The following is a 15,111-nucleotide window of genomic DNA, read 5'->3' on the forward strand; positions in this document are numbered from 1 at the left end:
TTTGGTTCTTTTGTTTTTGTTTATGCAATGGAACTAGTCTTTCTCAACACTAGTTTTCAAGTGTAGAATCAGAGGAAGGATTCAAGATTCAGGTGACCTCATATCTACAGCCTGTAGACTACAGGAGCACAGGCAGAACTGTTAATATATAGGCAGCAGACCCATGTCTTTCTAAAGTCCTACCTGATTGAGATCAAGTAAGCAATGGCTGACTCTAGGCAGGAATGTCCAGTTTACAACTGGTCTGAAGTTCCCAGAGAGAGAAAGATGTAGGGTCAACAAAAGGTTATATAGTGGGAAGAGTGTTGTTGTTGCTAGAATAGGGCAATATCTCGCTTTTGATGAAGAAAGGAGAAATGGTCACTCCAGTGGAGACACACCAGGTTATACCTTCCTGAAATTCTCTAGAAATGCCAAAGAAAATCCCAAATTCAGATTCTGAAGATGATTAAAGAAAATAAGCTTTCTGTAACTAAGCTAATTTGGACCTACTTCTGGAGCCATCTAAGGAAATATGTAATCATTTAGGCCCTTAGGTAATCCTGGAGCGATTTTTTATAATCATTGGTTTATTCTTTGACTCATGACTTGGTAAAATATAACTATGTTGCCTGTTTGCTGCTCTGTGCATGCAAGAGAATGATGTGGTGGAATATTGGGGTGGTAGATTGGACACTACAATTTCAGGCTGCAAGTGTTAGTGGGTAATTCTAGTTCAGAATGCTCCTTCATATTAAAAAACAAACAAACCTCCCTGAAGGTTAAGGAACTAGCACGGCAGGGAGAAAGGAGCTATTCAGCTCTGTGCCAGCTATGCAGGTTTTGTATTTCAGGGAGTTTTTAAGATATAGAAACATTACAAAACATGATCACCTACCTGCACTCTCAAGTGGTACAATCTACTACACCACCTCAGCTGTCTACCACCTCATTCTGCTGCATGTCTAGAGCAGGCCATAGAAGTGCTGGTCTGAAAGGCTTGCTCCTTTCACAGGTAACAAAAGTGGGGGTGGGGAGGGGTAGGGTGGGGGTTTCAGTAGTTTTGTGGAGGGCTGTTTCATTGCTTTTGTGTTTTGTGGTGGTGCTTACTAATTATATCTCTTTTTCTGAAGAAAATGCCATGCCTTTGCAGACAGTGGTGGCAGTGGCAGCAGCACTTCAAGATGTCACAAATTAATGTTACCCCAGGTGCATTCTGGGGCTGGGGAAGAAAGGAAGAACAACCACTACAACCTCTCAGAGAGTTGTGGCATTTTCTTAGAGAAAAAAAAAAGACATTGGCAGGGTGGCCCTGCTCTGTGTTCCCAAGCTCTCCAAGCTACAGCAAATGGGTACATGAGACAGAAACCGCTGTAACACCTGCACTGTTGAATGCCATCCCTAGAGATACCTGCCTAGCTCATCTTTCAGTGGCCAGCAAAGATCTGGCTGTTTCAGCCTGTATTTTGGCTGGAGAGGAGAAAACTGATTTTTCCTGCTTTACTAATGTTAATATTGGGTGATCTTGTGTTTTTGCTGTGGCCTTTGTTGTCTTATTTTGTTTAATGCTATGTAGTTAGCTGCCTTAAAGGTCTTCAGGCTGAAAGGAAGGATGGACATAGTTTAATTAATAAATACAAATAAATGGGGCTTCTCCTGCCCTTTACAAACCTGGGAATTGTAGTTTGATCAGAGCAATCATTGGAATTGTAGTTTGGTTAACAGCTCATGTCCGCCAACACCTACCTGAGGGCCCATCTGTTCACCCAGCCAACCCCTTTGAGGTGAAAACAGTGGCACAAATCAGCCAATAGGGGTGTACACTGAAATGGCTGGCCCATTCTGGTTTGAGTCCGAACTGGACCCGAACCGGACCAGGCCAGTTTGGTCCGGCACCCTCTCGAACCCCCCAGTTCAGTTTGGTCCAGGGGGTTCAAAAGGTTTTTTCCCCCACTTACCCCCTCTGGGGGAGTTGTGCAAGGCGGTGGCAGGGGTAGTGGTGTCCGCAGAGGTTCCCTCTCCCCCCACCAGCCTTAAGCCTCTTTGGCCACTCGTCGGCCTTCCTCTCATGACATGGTGGCCATTTTGGAGGCTACCACACCTGTGTAATGGGCTTCTGTGTGGCCTGGAGTCTTAAGGGAGGCTGGCGGGGGGAGGGGAACCTCCATGGACCCTCCCCCACTGCTTCAAACAACTCCCCTGGAGGGGGTAAGTAGGATTTTTTTAAAAAGAAACTTGCGGACCCACGGGGGAGTTCAGTCTGGGGGCGGACACAAACGGGGTAGTTTGGTTCGACCCTGAACAGTCGAACCGAGCCGGTTTGACATTGAACACGTTCGATGTAGAACCTGTTTGCACACCACTATCAGCCAACAGATAACACTGCTGCTGCTCGCGGCTGGCCAAACCCCAACAAATGGGAACATTGTTTCTGTGCCACACCCCAATTGGGCTACTGGGGAGGGCAGGAGGAGAAAATGCCACAAGTCTTGACTCATATGGCATTTCCTCTTCCTCCCAACCAGTGGGCTTTTCTTCGGATCCTTGCATTATTGCAGGAGCTTTGAAGAACCTCATTAGCTGGTTTGGAAAGGAAGGAATCACTGCTAAAGCCTATGAAAGCCTCAGTGGCAGCAAATATATCCTTTCCCTCCAACAGTGGGAGGGGGAGGAGCTGCTGCCGCCTGCAACCACCCACCCAACTGGGGAATGCCCATGCCATAGATTGTGGCACAGGCATGCCCGCCATGTGGGGGATGTGTCCAGCCTTGCCCTAGGGTCCACTGGAGCAAGCCCTGAGTTTGGTGATGTTCTGAAAATTCTCCAGTGCAGTCTATTTGTATCTCTGTGGCTAGAAATCCCTGGCCCTCCACATATAACTGCAATTCCCAGGGTTTCCTGAGAAGAGCTAAGGACAATTAAACCAACTGAAGTCCATAGTGGATATATGTCCTGTTAATTAGGTTACATAGTGACTTGCCTAGAGCTTCATGGCTAGGGTTGACAATCCTGACAGCTATTCCTGGCTGTTCCTTCCCCAAAATATCCCCCCCCCCCGCCACAAGATCAAGTTAAGATCTGCAGGATTGCTTTCAGCAATCATCTGGATATTTATACTGATCCCTGGAGACTCCAGGCCGATTCTATGCATAGAATTGCATAGCTGAGCAGGGATTTGAACCTGGATTTTCTGACTGAAGCCTAAAACTACTATACCAGTGTTCTTTTTTTGTCTTCATAGAAGGTGCAAAGCCATTTGCCCATTATTCGGTACTAGCAGGGACAGGGTTATTGGAGTACGTAGATTACTAGCCCTCTGGACAGGGATTCTGACTCTTGTGTATTTTGTACAGCACGTTGCACTTCTCTGGTCTTAAAGAAATATTACTGATTAGTTGGGTTTGTAATTCATTTTGTGCCACAATCTTTGGAAGTTTTCTTTAATATAAAGGCCTACCATTGTGCTGATCAGCTTCTGCTTAATTTGAGCCAAGGATCACCAGGGTTTAGTCTCAGAACATATTTTCAGTACCCATGCTCAGACCTAGAACAAAGAAAAGGTGTCTCTGCATATGTGCAGAGTGGCTTTTGCTCACCACTGGTGAATAATTGCAGCCAAAGCTGTAATTAGGGAGAAGAATTTACAGATCTGCAGATACTGCTTCTAGGCAGGTTGAGACCCAACACTTCTTGCTCTTTAAGAGTTGCCCTGCCATATACCTGTGGTCCAAGGACTGAGGTTTACCTCTGCTCACTCGCTGTCTCTCAACTCATGTTGTCTTGCCTGATATTCAGACATTTCCTTTGTCACACACTTGAAGCTGTTTTATGACATCATGGATGTCTGTTACCTTTTTAGCCCAATCATTGTACACCTGCTTTACAGAAAAGGCACTGGAGCAGAGACAAAATCTGTGGCTATGAGCTCAAATGATTGCCCAGCTTCCAATGCATAAGATGTAGGTGACCAAGTCTAAAACCCCATGATGAAATGAAAATGTTTTGAAGTTTGATGCAGACTTCAAATTCCCAGACACAAGATCTCACACTATTGAAATTCCAGATTTTGAATCTGACAGTTACTTTCATATTTAAATCTGAGAGCAGATGGAGCCCTGTGGATCAAGTTCTGAATTTGCAAATAGATGTCCAGATTCAAATTTTATATAAGCCCTCATTCCCATCTGATCTGCAGGGGAGTACCTGATCAGCATTCCCTTCAGAGATGCAGACAGGTCACAGCTATAATTCATTGAGGTGGGGCAAGTGTCCCTGGGCCCCTGAGAGAGGAGGGGGCTGCTGACTGCTGCTGACTGGGCAACAGCTCACTCTTCACTCTCCTATGTGAGGAGGGTGTGGTGTTATTTGTGTAGGAGCAAGAGGGAAAGTGTGCAGAGGATTTTCTATTTTTCACCATGCCTTTACAGTTCTTCTGCAGCAAAGACATGGCGGAGGGAGGAGAAGGTGGGGCCTGGGGACAGGGGTTCATCTTCACTACTTGTTCCAGGCCCAGGGCCCACTCCAACCTTGCCTATGCCCCTAGACGCAGGTAATTGTAGTTATAACAGGGATTTCCTAGTGATGGTTCCAGCTTTTGTAGATGGTTTACTGAGAAGTAGTGTTCAACCCAGCAGATGCAAAGATGGCTCCTGCACCCTTAATAGTAATTTCTCCTAGGATTTTTCAGCCCTGCATAATGTTGGGGACCCCACCCCCCCGACCCCAACATTAAACCCAGAATACCAACCCAGAAGTATATGGAATTCAGGCCTGTGTCTGATTCCATTTTATTAAGGGATCAATTAATGCCTGAACTCAAGGTGAACTGACACCCAGGTCTCATGACTGCCTCAGCTAACTGTTCTGTGAACGAAGAGGCAATCCAGCATTGTATTGTGAAATGGGCACTTACAGAAACACAAGGGCTAGGCCTGAGCTGTCAATATGCTAAAATGTAACTCACTATCAGATAATGTCTGTGGAAGAGGCCAGAGGCTGAGCTCCCCTTTCCTGTTGCAAGAAGTCTATGTTAATCCTTGTCAATGATGGCTCTGCTCTGCCCAAAGGGGATACTCGATTGCTGTCTATAGAAATTCCACTCTAGGAAAACACCTGTAGATTTAGTCCTTTTATTAACACCTTTTTAATACCACCTGGGACCAGGCCAGGAATCTGGGGACAAGAGAAGATGCCCATTTGCAGCTCAGAGATGCAGATTTGCTTTGGGCAAAGTAGAATGTCCCCTCTGACCCTGGTAATATGCCTCTGACCCTGGTAATATGCTGCTCCACAAGCCTTGGATCCCTCTTCCCTCCTCCCTACTAATCACTGCCACCCCCTTCCTAAGCCTTCCCTTCCTTCTTCCTTCTTCCTCTGCTTCTCTCTAAATGTTTTATTAGGATTTGTTAGATTGTTAGATAGCTGTAATTACTGATTACACACACATATGTTAGTTAGGCACATTACACTACACTTGAATCGGAAACATGTTTTTATTTTATCCTGATGAGCAACTTTTTATAATAAAGCTCATTGACCTTTCTGAGTGTGTCTCTCTCTATCTCTGTTTGTGTGCCCAGATCCTACATGGTCACCATCTCCAAGAACCAATTCAGTTTGTGTATGATGTGACTTTGCCTCTTTCCCTCTGAGCATGTACAGAGTGCGAAACCAGGTGTAGTTTACAACAATAACAAGCAATGCCTGCACAGATTCTCTCTTCCCTGCCCTCCCTTGTCTCTGGTCACCCTGTTGCCTAATGCCTAGCTACTGCTGCCACAGGGAGAGGGAGGGAAGAGTGATGCAAGATGATGCATGAACTTACTTGCACCACAGTGGCTGCCTACATTATGGACAGCACAAGAAGGAGGCTTTGTGGAGAGTGCCCCATGGGCTTTCAGGCTGCTGTTCCTTTGGAGTGAGAAAGGGACCCAGTTGGTGGCACTTGGAAACTCCTTGTGTCTCATCTTCAAATCCCCATCCTGGAAACAGACCTCGCAGGCTTCTTTCATAAGGCCTGTACTGGTGATGAGTGAGATATGGATTATATTGCATATGAACACAAACTGCTTTGTTGGATCAGAGAAAGGTTCGCCTAGTCCAGATGTCTGTTTCCAACAACCTGGGCACTCATAAGCAGGGTGAGGAAGTGACAGCTTTCCTCTTTCCTTTTATTTATTTATTTATTTATTTATTTATTTATTTTTACATTTATATCCCGCTCTTCCTCCAAGGAGCCCAGAGTGGTGTACTACAGATTCCAGGTAAAAGTCACAGCTAATAGCTGATTCCCCACCGTCTTGGTTGCTTGACCCATCCTCTTTGTAATTGTCTTATCCTTTTTTTTTAAAGCAGTCTTAGCTAGTGGCCCTTACCACCTCTAGCGGTAGAGAATTGGGCAGATCTAACATTCTCATATTACAGAGGGAGAATAATATATCTATAATTGTTTTTAAATTGTTCTTACATGTTTTTAACTGGTTTTTAACTGTTTTTAATTTTTTTATATTATTTTAAACTGATTGTTTTAAATGATTGTTTGTTTTTATTTTTGTTTGTTGTACACTGCCCAGAGCCTTTGGATGGATAGGGTGGTATAGAAATGTAATACATGCATACATCCTTACACACACATACACATACACACATACATAAAATGAAGCTGCTTGGACCTCATTGTCTGACTGACTTGACTGACTGATTGACATGAAACTCCCAGACCAAAATACAAAAGATAGAAACATGCAACTTTTGCAGGTGGATTCCAGATCTCCAAAACCCCAGAGAAATTCACCAGAAGACCAGAAAAATTCATTCAGAGAGAGACAGGGGGAGTGCAACCCTGTTAATTCTCTTGGATCTCTCAGCGGCTTTTGATACCATTGACCATGGTATCCTTTTGGATAGGCTAGCCGAGTTGGGTGTGGGAGGCACTGCTTCGAGGTGGTTCCACTCCTACCTTAAGGCCCTTTCCCAAAAGGTGGTGCTGGGGGACTACTGCTCAACTCCTTGGCAGTTATGCTATGGGGTTCTACAAGGTTCCATTCTTTCCCCTATGTTGTTTAACATCTACATGAATCCACTGGGAGAGTTTATCAGGAAATGTGGCTTGAGTTCATCAGGAAATTTGGCTCAAACCCATCGAAATGTGAATTCCATAAAAGAATGTATGAAATTTTGAGACAAAAACATCTGAACTCAGAAACTACGGAACTTAGATTAGCGGACCAACGTTGATTTATAATGCGAAAGAAAATATTTGCTGATGTGGAAATGGATGAACTCCAGCAAAATATCCAGAGTGAGGATATTGACCATGAACCTCCGAGAAATTCTCCAGCAGAACCTGAAGGAACAGTGGTAGAGCAACAAGGCATAGTCGAAAACGAATACAAAGAAGGAAGTGAAACACCTCTGTTGATTGTGTCAAATTCTCAAGATCATCAGCTAACTGAGATGCAAAAAGAACTGAAAGGAAAAGTTGTTGTTGTTATTATTATTAATTGTTGTTGTTTCTGTTTACACAGTCAGACAGGTGTTATTGACTGGTTTGTTTTATCCAGACATCAAGTCCTTCCCAAGGACCTGGGATGGCTGAATTTTATTGTCAATTGTTATAGATATCGTCGCAGAATATAGGCTGTTCCCAGTAAAGCTGCTTTTTGTAATTGGCCGATGGTGATTTCTGTGGCCCCTATGGTGTTGAGGTGCTCTTCAAGGTCTTTTGGAACTGCACCCAGGGCGCCAATGACCACTGGGATTATTTGGGTCTTTTTCTGCCACAGCCTTTCAATTTCAATTTGTAGATCTTTGTATTTGGTGATTTTTTTCTATTTCTTTTTCTTCTATTCTGTTATCCCCTGGTATTGCTATGTCAATTATTTTCACTTGTTTTTCTTTCTTTTCGACTACAGTTATATCTGGTGTATTGTGTGGCAGATGTTTGTCTGTTTGTAGTCGGAAGTCCCATCATATTTTTGCATCTTCATTTTCTTCAACTTTTTTAATTTTATGGTCCCACCAATTTTTGGCTACAGGTAGCTTGTATTTTTTGCAGATGTTCCAGTGTATCATCCCTGCTACCTTGTCATGCCTTTGTTTGTAGTCAGTCTGTGCGATCTTTTTACAACAGCTGATTAGGTGGTCCACTGTTTCATCTGCTTCTTTACAAAGGCAGCACTTGCTGTTTGTTGTGGATTTTTCGACTTTTGCTCTTATTGCATTTGTTCTTAGTGCCTGTTCTTACGCAGCCAGTATTAAACCCTCTGTTTCTTTCTTCAAGTAACCATTCTTAAGCCATTGCCAGGTCTTGGTGATGTCTGATTTTCCACTTATATTGTGCAAATATTGACCATGCAGGGGCTTATTTTTCCATTTCTCTGGTCGGTTCTTGACTTGTTCTTTCTTGTAGGCCTGCTTTGTTTCATTGGTGTTGAATAGTTTCTCGTTATTGACCATTTTAAGTGCATCTTCTTCACTGTCCTTGATATATTCTTCAAGGCCTCTTTTCTCCTCCTATACTGTTTGATGGACTTGCAGCATTCCTCTTCCACCTGAGCTGCGAGGGAGGTCTAGCCTATCGACATCACTGCGGGGGTGCAGAGCATGATTGATGGTCATGATTTTCCTAGTCTTACGATCTAGCATCTCTAGCTCTGCCTGGGTCCAGTCTATTATTCCTGCAGTGTATCTGATAACAGGTATAGCCCAGGTGTTTATGGTTTGTATGGTGTTCCCGCCATTGAGTTTGGACTTTAGGATTTTTCTAACTCTCCTGATGTATTCACTTCCCATTTTTCTTTTAACTTCAGTGTGTGCAATGTTATCAGCCTGGAGAATGCCCAAGTATTTGTAATGTTCTTTCTCTTCCAGGTTCTTGATCTTGCTTCCATTGGGCAGTTCTATTCCTTTAGTTTTTGTTATTTTTCCTCTGTTCATTATTAATGCAGCACACTTGTCTAGTCCAAACTCCATTGCTATATCGCTACTGAATATAGGGACAGTGTTTAGCAGTGATTCAATTTCTGACTGGGACTTTCCATACAACTTCAGATCGTCCATATACAGCAGATGGTTGATTTTACTTGATGTTTTAGATGTTTGGTATCCCAGGCCTGTTTTGTTTAGTATTTGTGAAAGTGGGGTCATGGCGATGATGATGATGATGATGATGATGATTATGTTAGATTGTGAGCCCTTTGGGGACAGGGATCCATCTTATTTATATATTATTTCTCTGTGTAAACCGCCCTGAGCCATTTTTGGAAGAGCGGTATAGAAATCGAATTAATAATAATAAATAATAATATTATTATTATCCAGACTACCAAAATATATCTGAAAATCCAGAAAAGCTCTCCCATTGGAAAGCATGGGGAATGAGACCTCATAGAGCTAGGAAAGACTAGAATCACTGTGAGATAAGATGTTAATATGCTCACAAACTGCAAGCCCTCACTGACTCACTCACTGCTGATGTGAAACCACATAAGATTGAACCATGCCATTTTCACAGGTACATTCCAGACCTCACCCAGACTACCCAAAAAATAAAAAAATAAAAAACCCAAAGGAATTAATGCCCTGGCAAATGAGAGAAACCTACTTTATCGTGTGTGTGTGTGTGTGTGTATATATATATATATATATATATATATAAAATTAAAGAGTTTCAAATGTTGTTGCATTTTCTCACAGGGAATGTTTTTCAACCCTTTGATAATTGTTCTTTTCTGTATCTTTCCCAGCTGTATGAGACCCACTACTAAGATGAGATGACCAGAACCATACACCATGTCCTTAAATGTAATCAACCCATTGAGCTTGTTGCATGCACTAATTAGGAAGAATCACAGGGTTTCTCTCTTGTTTCTTTTAGCCACATGAGGGTGCTACCTGTATGCTTTATAGGAAGGGAATATTTAAATGGTAAAGCTTTGTTAACTCATCTGGAGACACATGAGGTCAGTGGTCAGGCAGCATCATTTAGGGATATCGAAGCAAGGCCATTCCATATGGTACGGCTGGCCCCAAAATATTTCGTCCTTGAAGAAGATCCAAATGGCACCCCTCCTGCTAATTATGGGGAGAAATTGTAGCTCAGCAGCAGAGCACTTGTTTTGTATGCAGAAGATCACAGCTTCAATCCCTGACATTTCCAGGAAGGACTATCTGGAACCTTGGAGAGCCACAAAGTGTATGTGTGAACCACAGTTCGAGCATTGGTTCAGTGCTGAGGGGAGCGGGGAGCAGGAGCTTTAAGATAGAACAGCAGGTCTTCTCTACACTGCCCTTTGCAGCTTCCTGCTGGGGCAGCACGTGTTCCAAGTACCGCCAGGTGGCACCAGCACACACATGGCACCCGCGCATGCATGGATGCTAGGTGCATGTTGTCACCGACCAGGGGTACTTGGGACACGTTCCGCCCCAGCAGGAAGCTGCATGAGGTGGCGGAGAGCAGATAAGGACCTGCTCTCCTCTTTCTTGAAGTTCCCAGTCCCCTCCCCACAGCATGGAACCAGTTTGGACCTCATCCGAACCGCTTCAGCGCCAAACCATTGCTCAAACTGTGGTTTGTGCACACTCTTAAGAGCCATTGCTGCCAGTTACTGTAGATAATACTGTGCTAGATGGACCAATGGCCTGACTTGGCATAAGGCAGCTTCATAAATCACATTTATGATGCACTGGGAGGTTGTCCTGATCAAGGCCCCATGGAAGTGAAGTAGTGGTGCTCTTGCACAACTCTTGTTCCTTTGAATGGGGCTTGGCTAGCAGAATTTATCAGCAGGTCAGTCCCCATTCATCAGATCCATTTGTTGCCCTTGATGATTCCTAAAATCTACTGGCTTATCATTCCTTCGCTATTAGGTCTGTGAGGAGGATGCTTTCTCAAATTCTGACCCAAATAAGGTGAAAGCAGATGAAGACGGAAGGCCACTGGGATTGGTCCAGAATCTGCAGCATCTGTTAATTAAGAGTGGAGAGCAATGATGCAAGCAGTGATGGCTGAGAGAGGCCTAGAGTTATTAGTCACTAAGGGCCTTTCCAGATGATAAGAAGGGAATAAAAGGGAATAAAAGGATTTCCCCCCTTAGCAGAGCTGCAGATCAAGCTTTGGTAGTGTAGTGAAGCTACATGGTCCCAAATCAGACCATTGTTCCATCTAGCCCAGGCTGGTTTTGCCATTTCTGTCTCTTTCTTTTAAACTAATGATGCAGGGGCAGGGGATTGAATTTAGGACTTTCTGTATGCCAAACATGTGCTTTGTCACTGAGCTATGACCTCTCCTAATTCTCTGAGGGCCTCTCCCACTTTATTAATTGCATTAATTATTGTCCATAGTAATATCAAATATTGTCAATACAAATGCAGGCAGTTCATCTTGATACAACTTTTTGAGCCTATTTCAGCATATGAGATCACCCAGCTCTCTTTGTGTGTGTGTGTGTGTGTGTGTGTGTCTGTCTGATTGTTAACCGCAATGTCTGGACTGATTTGGACTAAATTTGGTACAGCTGTAGTTACACAAAGGGACACCTCAACAGCATAGTTTATTATGATGTCATCCACTCTCATTCAAGTGGCAGAAGCATGAATGTTTGAGTGGCACAAGAGTGCTAACTTGTGAACCGCTTAACTGATTTGAACCAAATTTGGTACACTAGTATTGACACATAGGGACACCGCAATGGCATAATTTATGATGATATCATCCACCCCAATTCAAGATGGTGGATATGTGAATGTTTGAGGCAGAAGTGGGCTAACTTGTGAAGATGGTATTTATCAGTTAAGATTATAGTGAAAAGCAAGTAGGCAGATTAGTTCCTACCAGAACTTCTAGGTTTTTTGGGTTTTTAAAAAAGAGAAATAATATATCTAAGTCATGCTGAGTATTTACGTAGCATCCTTCCTAAGTATTCTAAGCAGTCATTCTTACAACAACAACCTTGTAAGGCAGGTCATTATTATTACCTTTGCCTATGAAGGGGGCAGGGGTGAGGTTGAGATGGTTGCTTGCCCAAGCCCCCCTAGCAAATTTCTGGTTGAGAGAAGACTTGAAATGGGTATTCTTTGGCTCATATCTTACTAAACTGTGTCCCAATTTGACATTTAAAACCTAATACAGTTTTCTAAAATAGCTTTTCTTTGCTGCCAGCACATAAGAGTATTTCTCAAGAGCATTTGCGTTCATTTTTAACGGTTTCTTTATAACCTTTCCAAATGATCATTTTGTTGCTCAAGTAAACTGTAAAGCTGCAATCCTGGCTTGCCTCTTTTGTGAGCGCAAAGGCTCTTGAGAGAAAAAAACAGAAATGTTTTTTGTAGAAATACCACACAGCTAGCTACTGAGTGAAGTGCAGGACTAAATACAAGACAGGACTCAACAAGCCTTAGCCTTAGAAGCTCTTATTTTCTTTTCTATCTAATGTTTGTTTTGCTTCATCCCTGGAGCTTAAGGTGGGTTCTTGCAATTTAAAAAGCAGGGGAAGAAATCCCCAGCATACTAAAATATCCAAGGTTTTTAAAAAATACTATAGAAAAGTATTCGACTGGGACCAGGAGCACTTCGTCACACCCCACTTCAGTTAAGAAACCACTAAGTGGCCTTGGGTAGTCACTATTAGGGGTGTGCATAAAAGCAGCTGGCCTGGTTTGGTTCAAGTCCGAACTGGACCCGGACCGAGGCGCCCCCCCGCCCCAGTTTGGTTTGGTTTGGTTTGGGGGGATTTGTGAGCCTTTTCGGTTAAAAAATATATTTTAAAAGGTTTTTTTGTACTTACCTCCTCTGGAGGGCTTCTCCAAGGCCACGGGAGGGGGGGCTCCGGAGGTTCCCTCTCCCCTTGCGGGCCTCCATTATGACTCAAATCGTTCTGTTCAGGCAGACTTCAACCTGTTCCAAGCCTCACCCCTGTCGCGGTGGCCATTTTGGAGGCCACCACACATGCCCAATGGGCTTCTGTGTGGCCGGGTCATGACCCAGGCCACGCAGAGGCCCATTGGACATGCGCGGCAGCCTCCAAAATGGCCATTGCCACAGGGGTGAGGCCTGGAATGGGCTGAAGACCACCCAAACAGGGCGATTTGAGCCATAATGACATATTTTCCCTAACTGCCTGCCTGGAGGTCGTAATGGGCTGGATGAGCAATAACAAACAGAAGTTGAATCCAAATAAGATGGAGGTACTGACTGTGAGGGGCCAGGTCCTGAAAGGTGGTTTAGATATGCCTGTTCTGGATGGGGTTACCCTCCCACTGAAAGATCAGGTATGTAGCTTAGGAGTGCTCCTGGACCCAAAGCTCTCCCTGGTTTCTCAGGTTGAGGTGGTGGCCAGGAGCACTTTTTATCAGCTTCGGCTGATATGTCAGCTACATCCATTTCTAGAGGCGAATGACCTTAATACAGTGGTACATATTTGTTTATATATTTATTTGATTTCTATAATACTGCCCTTCCAAAAATGGCTCAGGGCGGTTTACATAGAGAAATAATAAATAAATAAGATGGATCCCTTTCCCAAAAGGGCTCACAATCTCAAAGAAACTTAAAATAGACACCAGCAACAGTCACTGGAGATACTGTGCTGGGGGTGGATAGGGCCAGTTACTCTCCCCCTAAAGAGAATCACCACGTTAAAAGGTGCCTCGCTCTTTGCCAAGTTAGCAGGGGCCATATGCTGGTAACCTCCAGGCTTGATTACTACAATGCGCTCTTTGTGGGGCTGCCTTTGTACGTAGTCCGGAAACTACAATTGGTACAGAATGCAGCAGCCAGATTGGCCTCTGGAACAACACAAAGGGACCACATAACACCGGTTTTGAAAGAACTGCCCTGGCTGCCAATATGAAATAGGTGAAATAGAAAGTGCTGGTTCTTACCTATAAAGCCCTTAATGGCTTAGATCCAGGCTATTTAAGAGAGTGCCTCCTTTGTTATAAACCCTGCCGCCTGTTACGATCTTCTGGAGATGTCCAGTTATGGATGCCACCGGCTCGTTTTGTGGTGACCCATGACCAGGCTTTCTCAGTGCCTGCCCCAAGGCATTGGAATAGGCTCACTTCTGAAATAAGAGCATCTCTTTCTCTGTTTGTTTTCAGGAAGAACCTCAAGACTCTCCTGTTTTTGCAGGCTTTTTATTAGAATTAATTTTTAATAATTTTAAAAACTTGTTTTAATAACTTTTTAATTCTATTGTTTGTATTGTAATGTATTTTAATCTGTGACTTTTAAATATTTTAAATTTTGCACACCGCCTAGAGATACACATATCAGACGGTATAGAAATATGATAGATAGATAGGTAGATAGATAATAGAGGCCTGTAGTGGGGAGGGAGAACCTTCGGAGATCCCCCTGCAGCCTGGGAGAAGCCCCCCGGAGGGAGTAAGTGTGTGTGTGTGTGTGTGTGTGTGTGTGTGTGTGTGTGTGTACACACACCGAAAAAAGCTCATGAAACCCCCCTGAATAACCGGAGGGGTGTGTGGTCCGATTTTGAGCCAAATCGGGGGGAGTTCGGCTCGACAGCAAGCTGTCGAACCGAACTTGTTCTATGTCGAACCAGTTCAATATCGAACTGGTTTGCACATTACTAATTGCTATCTCTTAGCCTCCTTAATCTGTCAAACAGGTGGTTATGAAAATAAAATCGGATCACCCTTTTTATACCAGCTCGAACCCCTTGAAAGTATGGTAGGATACATGTGGTAAATAAAATAAGCTATAGAATAATGAATATACATTTCCTGACTCCTGTTGAACCCATCTCATTCACACAGTCCAAACAAGGCAAAAAGTTCTTAAAGTTCTTCCACAAAAATCCTCAGATGGACTTCGTAAAACCTGTGAAAGAATTGAACTGCAGTAGTAGGAATTGAAGCTGATGCATGAATGGTACAGTCATTAGTTGTGGCTTGGTTGCAGAATCTGTTTTCAGTGTCAAGATCCTGTACTGTAGGATGCAAAGTAATGATGTGAGTGCTTCTTAGCAATACAGTACTTTCCCCTTACTAGTCAATAGCCCTGTTACGCTCCTTTACTTCCCTCACCCTGATGCTTTGAGAGCCAAGGTACCCATTCTCTAAAGGAGAAAATGTCCCTGATCTAATGCACACTAATAAAATTAGTAGTTA

At 43.6% G+C, this 15,111-nt stretch overlaps 2 protein-coding genes across 9 annotated transcripts in view; one reads left to right on the plus strand and one right to left on the minus strand.

The window, feature by feature from the left end:
- LOC128329408 (Golgi-associated RAB2 interactor protein 1A-like) overlaps positions 1-12,876 on the minus strand; it is a 42,015-nt gene extending 29,139 nt beyond the window's left edge. For 2 of the 7 annotated variants that reach the window (XM_053260556.1, XM_053260551.1), the window contains exon 1: positions 3,437-3,688. In XM_053260556.1, coding sequence (XP_053116531.1) covers positions 3,437-3,439 — 3 coding nt within the window. In that variant the 5' untranslated portion in view covers positions 3,440-3,688. The other 5 variants (XM_053260552.1, XM_053260549.1, XM_053260553.1 and 2 more) reach the window with 5 other exon arrangements.
- ASIC2 (acid sensing ion channel subunit 2) overlaps positions 1-15,111 on the plus strand; it is a 528,145-nt gene that overhangs the window by 142,895 nt on the left and 370,139 nt on the right. The window lies entirely within an intron of this gene.

The sequence above is a fragment of the Hemicordylus capensis genome, chromosome 6 (genome assembly GCF_027244095.1).
Source record: "Hemicordylus capensis ecotype Gifberg chromosome 6, rHemCap1.1.pri, whole genome shotgun sequence".
NCBI classification, from domain to species: Eukaryota; Metazoa; Chordata; class Lepidosauria; order Squamata; family Cordylidae; genus Hemicordylus; species Hemicordylus capensis.